At 42.2% G+C, this 10,659-nt stretch overlaps 1 protein-coding gene across 1 annotated transcript; it reads right to left on the bottom strand.

The window, feature by feature from the left end:
* Positions 1-1,222: 1,222 nt before the first annotated feature.
* Il17a (interleukin 17A) lies at positions 1,223-4,709 on the bottom strand. Its single transcript, NM_001106897.1, has 3 exons — positions 4,625-4,709; positions 3,328-3,539; positions 1,223-2,069 (listed from the first exon to the last, which is right to left on the bottom strand). Exons 1-3 carry the CDS (start codon positions 4,649-4,651, stop codon positions 1,832-1,834), a joined length of 477 nt encoding a protein of 158 aa, NP_001100367.1. The 5' UTR covers positions 4,652-4,709; the 3' UTR covers positions 1,223-1,831.
* Positions 4,710-10,659: the final 5,950 nt, after the last annotated feature.

The following is a 10,659-nucleotide window of genomic DNA, read 5'->3' as shown; positions in this document are numbered from 1 at the left end:
GTTGAACAACTTTTATTCTTGAGGCTGGCACTTTCCTGCCAGTTCCCTTCTGGGTACTTGGGTGCCCTGAATGAGAGGCAGAGGCCAGATCTGAGAACCAAAGCTCTAAGAAGGAATTCTGTCCTGTCCTGATCTCCGACGGGCCTTGGTCATCAAAGCAAGGACTCCTATTTTGAAAACAGAGTTTCCTTGAAGAATTTCTTTTATGTCAAATATCAGGTTATAGTTTGGGAAGTTACCACCCCCCCTTTTGATTTCTAGCAGTGATGTGTCTTTTCCCAGGACCGCTGCTATTTTTGCTTAATTTGTTGCAGAATGCTTTTGTTCAAATGTTATCACCTTTCCTGGTTTCCCATCCATAACCCCCTATCCTATCCTCCTCCCACTTCTTCTATAAGGGTGTTACCCCATCCATCCATCTACCCCTTCCAGTCTCCCCACCCTGACATTCCCCTAAGCTGGGGAAATCCAGTCTTGGCAGGATCAAGGGCTTCTTCTCCCACTGGTGCCCAACAAGGCCATCCTCTGCTACATATGCAGTTGGAGCCATGGGTCTGTCTATGTGTACTCTTTGGATGGTGGTTTAATCCCTGGGAGCTCTAGTTGCTTGGTATTGTTGTTTTTATGGGGCTGTGAACCCCTTCAGCTCCTTCAATCCTTTCTCTAACTCCTCCAATGGAGACCTAGTTCTATGGTTGGCTGCGAGTATCCACCTCTGTATTTGTCATGCTCTGACAGAGCCTTTCAGGAGACAGCTGTATTAGGCTCCTGTCAGCATGCACTTCTTGGCATCTGCAATAGTGTCTGACTTTGGTGGCTGTATGCATATGGGCTGGATCCCCAGGTGGGGAACGCTCTGAATGGTCATTCCTTCAGTCTCTGCTCCAAACTTTGAGATGTTCTTGATAGAGGGTGGTAGCTACACTCTCTTTGTACAGGCTAGCTACATTCTTGATCCTCAACTTTGATTAAATCCAAAGATGTGGAACCTATACACAGGAGGGACTGATTTTAGGGAAGTCTCTCTCTCTCTCTCTCTCTCTCTCTCTCTCTCTCTCTCTCTCTCTCTCTCTCTGTGTGTGTGTGTGTGTGTGTGTGTGTGTGTGTGTGTATGTATGTATGTAAGCAGGCACCTATGGAAAGGACTTATCGCCTGTGATCCCTCTCTCCAGCCCCCGCCCCTGCCACCACTTTTGATAAGCACAAGAAAAGAAATTTTCTTCCAAAAATTTATTATAGTGATATTGTTACAAGGTTTTTAAACACACAGTAGGAAGCTAAATTGCCCAATTTTTCGAAGCCTCAATAATTTAAAAACATAAAACGAGGTTTGACTTTCACACCATTCAGAGGAGGGAACCTTAAATAAGCAAATAGTAAAACTGAAATTTCAATTAATATTTAATATTATTTAGGACTTCCTTAGGTAGATCTGATAATCATGATCTTAGCACTTAAGAAAAATAAATAGACCCATAAATAGCTCATATAAATATAGGTTTTACCTTTTAAATAATAAAATTTCTTAGTCTTGAATTTTGTCTTCTGCATTAAGAAACATAATAATAATGTAGATAATTCATTAAAATAACTTATGCCTCAAAGTTATCTCGGGATAGAGTAAATACATAAATAATTTAAAGCCCACAGAAAAACAAGAAGCAATTTGTATCCCCTCTGCGCCTTCTTTTCAGGGTGGAAGGCAGACAATTCTAACCCCGCCTTTAAATCCATATCACTTGCTGAGATTCAACTGTGAACTGTTTTAAAAAGACAAGGAAGTTTGCAGAGAAACGCAGGGGTTTCTTAGGGGCTAGCCTCAGGTCTCTGTTTAGGACGCATGGCGGACAATAGAGGAAACGCAGGTGCAGCCCACGCCCACCAGCATCTTCTCCACCCGGAAAGTGAAGGGGCACTTCTCAGGCTCCCTCTTCAGGACCAGGATCTCTTGCTGGATGAGAACAGAATTCATGTGGTGGTCCAACTTCCCCTCAGCGTTGACACAGCGCTGGTGGCGGCACTGTGCCTCCCAGATCACAGAAGGATATCTATCAGGGTCCTCATTGCGGCTGCAGGCGAGACAAAAGCCAGGAAGAAAGTGAATTCCAGGGAGAGTGGGAGGGAGAAGAACATATTACGACACATATGTGCACCGCAAAACCTCTACATGTTAGTTGCTGACTTTGGCTAGTCCGAGAATTTGGATTCTTCCCTTTCCATCCTTTTTCTCCCGGATTCCTCATTTCTCCCTCCTCCTCTTTTGCAGTGATAAGGAGCAAAGCCAGTGTCTTCCACATGACAGACACCCATTCCATCACGGAACTGGACCCACGGCTTCACAAACTTGAATTTTAAAGTTTATGAAGTGCTTTAGAAAAATATCGTTGAAAGATATAAACAGAATAAGCTAAAAGGCCACAGTGAGGACCGAAACTTAACATTGAGAGATACATTTTAAGGGTACATTTGATTGACAGGAAATGACAAAGGGACAGATGACCAAGGACTAAGATGGCTGCTCATCTGACTTGGTGACATTGGTCTTTGAAAGAAGGAATGTCAGAATTATATCTGAGAACACTTAGGGGGATGGAAACCAACGATTGTGTGAAAAGCTAGAAACAATGACTAAAGTCCCTTTATAATCTCTTCCTTGTCTCCTTATAATGCCTGAATAAATAGTTCACTTAGACCTTTGAATTGATTGTCCTTAGTACTGGGCAAAGGAGAAATCCTATAGGCAGAAGGATCTACAGGTTCCTTGCCATTGAAACCCATTTATATAAATTCAATCGATCAAAGTACTGAGCTCTTTATAGGGTCTGAATAGTGTATTCCAGTGCTGGGATTGGAGGTCAAGTCAACTCACAAAGGAGAAGTATTCACCAGGATACTTCCTCTATTAGCCATTTAAGCTTTATTTTTCTATGTCTTCTTCAGGACAGACCCAAAAACTCCTAGTTAATTAAACATTATTTTCAGCAAATCTCTTTAATTGTAGGTCTGGTAGAAAACGACTTACATATCCTGATTTCCAAAAAGTCAGCAATCAACATGAGCTCTCAGAGATGCTAGAATCATAGTTATCATTAATTTGGGTTGATCTATGTCATTAGTGACAACTAGAACAGGTTAGGGTGAAGCATTCCCTGCTCTATCCAAGAAGCCTGTAGAGGAAGCTTTGAGAACCATTGCTTAGCACAACGGTCCTTCTAGGTCTCTGAGGATTCTGAGAGGAAAAAATAATGATGTTCAGGGTAGGCGTGATGCACCAAAGAATGGAAAAACACAGATTTTTTTTTTTTTTGGTTTGGAGCTCTTACGTACCTCAGAGTCCAGGGTGAAGTGGAACGGTTGAGGTAGTCTGAGGGCCTTCTGGAGCTCGCTTTTGAGCTAAGGGAGTTGAGGACTTTCAGGTTGACCTTCACGTTCTGGAGAAAGTTATTGGCCTCGGCGTTTGGACACACTGAACTTTGAGGGATGAGTACCGCTGCCTTCACTGTAGCCTCCAGGTTCAGTAGCAGCAACAGCATCAGGCACTAGAAGGGAAAATAGGTGATGGGAGATTGGATTAGTATATTTTTTCCTGATAAATTCATTATGATGAGTATATAGCTAACATATACTTGTCTGGTTAACTCCTATAGGAAACATTCAACATTCTGGAAAGATCTATACTACCATGTAAGTAACTTTAAATTTAAAAACTTTCAAGATGGCCAAAATCATGCTAAAAACATAGAATTTATTTTATTTTGAACCAGTTTTCTACATTCTTTTTGTGACTGAGGACAGACATGCTATGTCTTAGACAACAGTGGTCTTAGTAAAAATGTCAGCTTATGTCATCTCATCAGTCTGCTGGCTCATGAGTCAATGGGAGGCTAAATGACCTCGATTTTCTTATCCTTTGAGACTAGTGTTCTTAGTCACTCTTTCTGTAAACCTTGTGTGCAGTCAAACATGTATCTTGGAGGAGAGGGCTGCAGAAAACCTATGGGTTGTCAGCATTCATGTTAGAATTAGAAACCGTGTTCATACACCAGCTATCCTCCAGAAAGAAACCTTGTTTTCTTAGGTATATTTTCCGGTTGTTCTAAATTTAGCATGCATTGATTCTATAGTAAGACTTGGATTTCAGAACATACTTTTAAGTTAAGTATTTAAAAATTATAAAGCTTTATTCAGAAGGAGAGTTATACATACATCACATGGTTTGGATCTCCTAAGACTTTGGTACAAAACAATGGAGCAAAAGTTGCTTACAAAAAGCTTTCAAATCTGCAAGAACAGTAACCCACTTCATAATGTCAAATCCTTTGCACTCAGAAAAATAGACTTTTGACAGACAGTCTTTCTTATTGCATAGTGTCATGTGACATTTCTTATGTGGGTTAGTTTCATCAGAGCTACCTTTCAGTTTTAACCTAATCTTTCTGACTGATGCTTATCAGTTCTTGAAAATGCTGTACAATGATTTAGGCATCTATCAAAGGTTTCATTTCCAGGTCTACATATACAGATTCATGGACCCCAACAGTTGGAGTCGAGCATGTCATACCATGTGCAGCAACACAACCTGGTCTCAATCAGCAAGCGCCTTCTACATTAGTGCAGGACTCACCATGGATGGAATTCTCCGGGGACTCATGGTCGCTCGTCCTGATCAGCTGGTACGGGATGAGCTTGTGCCTCGTGTGAGGTGGATGAAGTGTAGTGCTCCCTTCTCTCTTTTTATAGGGTTTTGCGCCCTCTGTGGTCACTTACGTCGAGAGTGGGTTAGGGGGCGACACCATTTGTGTAAAGGTTCCATCCTCAAATGAGGTCAGAGCAGAACCACTGCTTTATGACGGGTAACATCTGTCTCTGAGGGTAGATGGGAAGGGCAGAAGTTCACGATGCAAAGAAGGATGACTTGTTGGGAGCCGAACAGACATGCTTTGCTGTGGTTCAGTATCCTGTGTGTAGGGACATATCTGAAGCTGTTGCAGAGATAGGCTCCATCTTTTTCTATTATTTATTTATTTATTTTTATTTTATTTTTTATTTTTCCGGAGTTGAGGACCGAGCTCAGGGCCTTGCGCTTACGAGACAAGCACTCCACCACTGAGCTGGATTCCCCAACCCCGATAGGCTCCATCTCAATAGTTCCTGAGTCCCTTGACAGTCTCCTAGTGTCACATGCTTTGAATTTTGACTTGATCTTTCTCTTTTTTTCTACCAGATTCCCTGGCTAGAGAGTATCCCCCCACCAAAAAGCAAAACAAAACAAAACAAAACAAACCCAAAAACCAAACCCAAAACAAAACCATTCAATGTCTTGCCACGTAAACAGACTAAAATAAATAACTTAACACTGATGGAACACATTTTATTTAACTGACTGTGGCAACTGTTTTCCTTGAGTGCCTACCCTCCACAAGAAACAATCGCAAAGTCCAGTTAGTTATTAAGGAGTAGCTAGGACAGGAGGTTTACTGGTTGAAGACAGGACTGTTCTGTGTTGTCAAGAAACTTGCTAATATTTGCTGCTTTGAAGTTCAGTTTCAAGCCTTTCTTCTAAGCAGGAAGGAAACGGAAGTGAAAGAATATGGGGCCATTTGGGCAACGTGAAGAATGAATTTGAAATCGAGATGGAGGCTGAAAGATGATGGAGACACCGAGGCACTGTTGGGGGGAGACTAGGAACAGAGGGAGAGGAGAGAAGAGAAGGGAAGATGGAGATGGCTCTCTCATGCTGTCTTCCTCTTAGCAAGATGAACTTTGCGGTTAATTCCTTGAGAATGCTTTCTCTTCAGGAATAGAGGATATGAGGACAAGATGGTCAATACGGGGGTCACTAGGTCATTAGATATAGAGGTCATCTGCATGTCGTTATGGTGAATACGGGGGTCACTAGGTCATTGCATACAGAGGTCATCTGCATGTTGTTATGGTGAATATGGGGGTCACTAGGTCATTGCATACAGAGGTCATCTGCATGTCCTTTTTCTTTGCCTCTACCTCTAATGAGTCTCACATGCTTCCCAGTTCTCAGCTCTTGTCTGACATTCAGCACAAACCCGTGAGGTGAACCAGCAGCTCCTGTTCAGTGGACGGCACTTCCGGTGGGATTGCTGGATTCTGTTTGTGACCTCGTTGTTCTCAAAGGTTGCAGCACCTCACACACCTCACTCCTCTTTCCAGGCCTCCTGATGGCTCACAACTCTGACCTTCACCTGTTTGGACTGTGTTTGCTTTTTGACACTTCTAATAACCCTGAAGTGGTTCTCGCGCACACCACCGATTGCCCATTCTTTTCCCATTCTCTAGCTTCCTGAATGAGAAACGTGAAGTCCTTATCCCTTGAATTAGTATTACAGTTTGAACAAATGCCCCTCTTAGCTTTACTCCTTCTGTGTTGCATGTTAGGGCTCACTGGGTCCTGGTTTTCTGTGTCCTCTTTCTACAAGCTACCAACCTTCCGTTAACGTACAGCTTTGGCAACGTCCTTTTCGCCCTATTTATCAGTGTGCTGCTTGTCTTGTAGGATCCTATTCACTAGTTGTTCTGGCGGGAAATAACCTCACTGGAATAACTAGACCATGACATTGGCTTCTTTACGGCTAATGTGTTACTCATTTCCTTAAGTTTTGTTGTATATAATATAACCTTTTATAGCTCACAGGTCTTCATGGATTACTTTTTTTTAAAAAAAGGATTTATTTATTTCATTTATGTGAGTACACTGTCGTTCTCTTCAGACACACCAGAAGAGGGTATTGGACCCCATTACAGATGGTTGTGAGCCACCACGTAGTTGCTGGGAATTGAACTCAGGACCTCTGGAAGAGCAGTCAGTGCTCTTAACCGCTGATCCATCTCTCCGGCCCCATGGATTACTTTTGACTCACTTGTGGCTGTCTGTTTCTCTTGAAGTGTATACTGTTTGCTCACAGACTTCTTTCTACATTGGAAGTTACTTGAGCACTCGTAGCTATTCTGCTAATTCTTGCGCCAACTGCTTAGAGTTTGGTAAATAGCAGCTGAGCCTTTTTATTGATTGGCAATAGGAAACATTATGTCAGAAATTCATAACCTTGTTTCCTTTTAGAACTCGGCTGAGTTCTAATACACTCCTGGATTGTCTTATTCCCTGGCTCTATATCTGTATGCCTTTGAAAAGTGTATGTCAATGTTGAAGCCTATGCTGAACTCCGAGGAGGAGTAGACACTCCTTGTTGCTATCTGGCAAGGATGCGCAGGAGAGGAAGGTGCTTGCTGCCAAATCTGTCCATTGATGATGAAGAGGAAGCTCTAGCAATCCTCCCAGTTGACTGTCCCATGGTGGTGAAACTCAGTGCATATTTGGGCCTTTGAGAGATGACGATATTTGTCTTAAAATAAAGGGAAGAGAGACAAGATCAGTTTTCACAATAGTGTGAAGATGCTTATTTAGAGATGGAGCTGGTGCCTGGCTTTGAGGAGAGCTGATTTCCCAGCCATAAAGACTCCATCTGAAAGTCTTGTCCTTGAAGAAGCAGTTGGGAACGCAAGGGCTGTGCTCGGAAGGTCAGGTTTCTTCCGTGCTTGCCGTTGCTTCAGAGGTAGAAGGAAGCCATAGTGAGAGCTGGTGTGCTGAGGGCAGCAAAGCGATTGGCGTCTTCCCTTTCATTGGGCCTCTGCCTTGCTGAGACCTACTTCATTTTTTCTTTTTGTAGAAGTGCTGTTCTGCTTCATAAGATGAGGTTTTTGTCTCACCTGTTGACTGTGGTTGACTTTTTGCAGAAAGAAAATAACAATGAATAAATAATAGATTGGGAATGAGGAGCTCGCTCAGGAATGGTCTCCAAGTTCATCGGTCTTGCTTCTCTGAAGACTCAGAACAGCAGCCACAACACTGGGGATCTATGGGTTTCAGGACCAGGGTTGTGTGTGGGAGGGTATACAACAGGAGGATGCCTGTAGTCAAGTGATGTTTTAAGGGAAGAGATATTTGTGGGCTTCTTGAAATCATTAGACCATTATACAGTATTATTGTCTAGCTATAATAGAGGGCAAAACACTAAGAATAATGAAAAATTCTTACTTTTGTGGACAGATAGAATATCTTTTGTCTCAGTGTGGTGAAAATTTAAGACAGTACCGAAAACATAAAAACCAATTTTTGTTTCCTGCTCAAAAGGCAGAACTACCATTGATAATCTATTATTTCACTAATTTATATTCTAGAGCCCTTTTCAGGAAAAAATGACAACAATGGTCTATGTATAAAGGAGGGATTTCATAGTTTTAAGTGGTTAATATACATCCTAATTTAAAGAAGACAATGGCTGTTTGAAAATGTAGGTGCTGTTTAGTTTAATATGGGTACAATACTGCATAAGGTTCCTTCTCTATTGGCTTTGTGTAATAGAACAGTCCTGGAGAGAGTGTTCTTGGGTTCTAAATGTAGCGTCTGCTGCTATGAAGATGCCCGACCTGGATCTGGAATAATGTCAAATAGACACTTACAGGAAAGGTCTGCTGTTAAGATACAAGAGTATTTGCAATAATGACCTCATGGGTGGCTTTATGGAATCGGTAAAGCCAGGAGCTTATCCAGATCTACATTTTAACTTAGTTTTAACTGTAATTTATGCTTCTGAGGACCGCTCTGAAAAATTCTGGGATGGAAAGCCCCAGGAATGGGTATCCGATTTTTCTGGAATCTGTGGTGGAGGAAAGTGCCTTCCTCGTGGCATATGGCAAATTGGGCTTGATCAGTAAATGACTACTTTAATTGGGTAGGCTGGTGCTTGGGCTGAATGTTTGAGTGTAAGCATGTGGATGCATTAGAAGCGTGCTTGTGCTCGTGTGTGTGTGTGCGTGTGTGTGTGTGTGTGTGTGTGTGTGTGTGTGTATGTGTGTGTGTGTGTGTGTGTGTAGGCCAGATGTGTGCGTTGAGAGCCTTCCTAAATCGCTCCCACTTTTTCTTTTGAGACTGAGAAACTGGTACTTAAAGATTGGCTAGACTGGCTGGCCAGGAAGCTCCAGGGATCCCTCTGCCTCCTGCCTCTGTTCCCTTATTTCTCCTAGCTAGGGTCATAAAGACTCGGTTTTACATAGATGCTAGAGCTCTAAACTCAGGTATGAACATTTGCACGGCAGGTATCTCTCCAGCCCCAGAATCCCTTTCTAACCTTCCGATTCTGTTTTATTTCCACAGTCAGTTTTTCATCACTCTGGATAGCCATTCTTCCCTGATAGAAACCAGCTGTGAGAGGTGCTTCTGTGTACACTCTTCTTTCTTTCCCTATTGGTCATTGACAGCTACCTGACTGAATATTGATCTGATTACTTTTATTTAATACAGTCAGGTCATAGAGGACCAGAAAACTCTAAAAAGCAAACCTAACCCATGTGGCTAAACCTCGTTATCTATTATACCAGTCACGTGAAATCAGCTCTCTTGACAAGCTCAAAAGAGTATCATCACTTTGGCAATGGTGGCTTCTCTTAGCACGTCCTATTTGCCAGCCCCAAAACCCTGAGAATAATGCCTGGAAGCTGAGTAAGAGGAGGAAGACGTGTCCTGTGATGTCATCTCAAAATGACCACACTCTACCAGTGTATTCTCAGTCTCTACCTGAAAATCACATCGGGCAGATCCTTTCTGCTTGTCAGTTTCTCCTCTGAGTAATGAGTACAAACCTCATGGAAACTAAGGCTACTTTCTAGGTGAGTTCTTCACTGGTCTTTTACTGAAACATTGATTTAAAGTGGGTCACAAAACTTTCCATTTTTTTTTCAATCAAGTGCATTTAGAATCAGATACCTATGCGTTAGGAGGCACATGCAAATTGTTGGACTGATGGCCCCCGCTTGGGTAATGCTGACTTCATCTGACACCTTTAGAATCAAGGTCAGCAACTGACTGGGTTTTAAGTCTAAACGGATGTCACTGAAAAGTATCGTCTAAAATTAAATAAGTAAACCAAACCACATGCTGTGGTTGGGCTATCTTTATTTTCTTTTCAGCAAAATTGCAGCTAATATGGCTTAGACAGCCACAGACTGCATTTAAAAAAGAAAGGCACAGCACATGAACCTGGAAAATGTTGCTAATTGGTATTCTGCTCTTGAAATAATACCAAGGCTGCTGTGACGAAGGAACAGGTCCAGGAACTGGAAAGACGGCAAAATCAAGACCTTGTGATTTTTGTATTTCTGTGTTTCAAAATCTTTTGGAAGATTTAAAATGCCATGATACAAAAAAAATCAAGTAATAGAAGTGTTGAGTGTGGAAACAGAATCAAAAGTTTAAGTCTGGGAAGAGACCCAAAAGCACAGTTCACAAGGGCAACACATCCATATGTCTTTGAGCTTCCTGGAATCCAAAGAGAAGAGAGATGTTCTCAGTTATGGTAACAGAAGGGAAGACCTTAACAGAAGCTTAAAAAGTGGCTCTGCTATTTTCCCTAGAAGTGGTTTTGGAATATAAAATTTGGCAACTATAAAAGATCCTGGCTACTGCACCAATTAAGGGCCTGTTTTTGGCTTCAGACACTCTTAAGATTGCACCCTAGGTCCCTTAGCAGTAGTGAACTGATGATGATACCGGCTCACTTGTAAGTCAGTTTCCCTACCCGTAAAGTGAAGTTGGCAGTAGAGCTGTGGGCCCATGGTTACAAGAAGTAA

The sequence above is a fragment of the Rattus norvegicus genome, chromosome 9, assembly GCF_021556685.1.
Source record: "Rattus norvegicus strain SHRSP/BbbUtx chromosome 9, alternate assembly SHRSP_T2T, whole genome shotgun sequence".
NCBI classification, from domain to species: domain Eukaryota; kingdom Metazoa; phylum Chordata; class Mammalia; order Rodentia; family Muridae; genus Rattus; species Rattus norvegicus.
The sequence above is the reverse complement of the archived record's forward strand: the minus strand, read 5'-3'. Positions and strand labels throughout refer to the sequence as shown.

What these genes read in the sequence shown, in the direction of transcription:
- Il17a (NM_001106897.1), bottom strand. Translation starts at nt 4,651, where the DNA reads ATGAGTCCCCGGAGAATTCCATCCATG. An exon ending in CCCGGAGAATTCCATCCATG is followed by an intron (nt 3,540 to 4,624) that starts GTGAGTCCTGCA and finishes TTTCCCTTCTAG; the next exon opens with TGCCTGATGCTGTTGCTGCT. An exon ending in ACTTCACCCTGGACTCTGAG is followed by an intron (nt 2,070 to 3,327) that starts GTACGTAAGAGC and finishes TCTCGCCTGCAG; the next exon opens with CCGCAATGAGGACCCTGATA.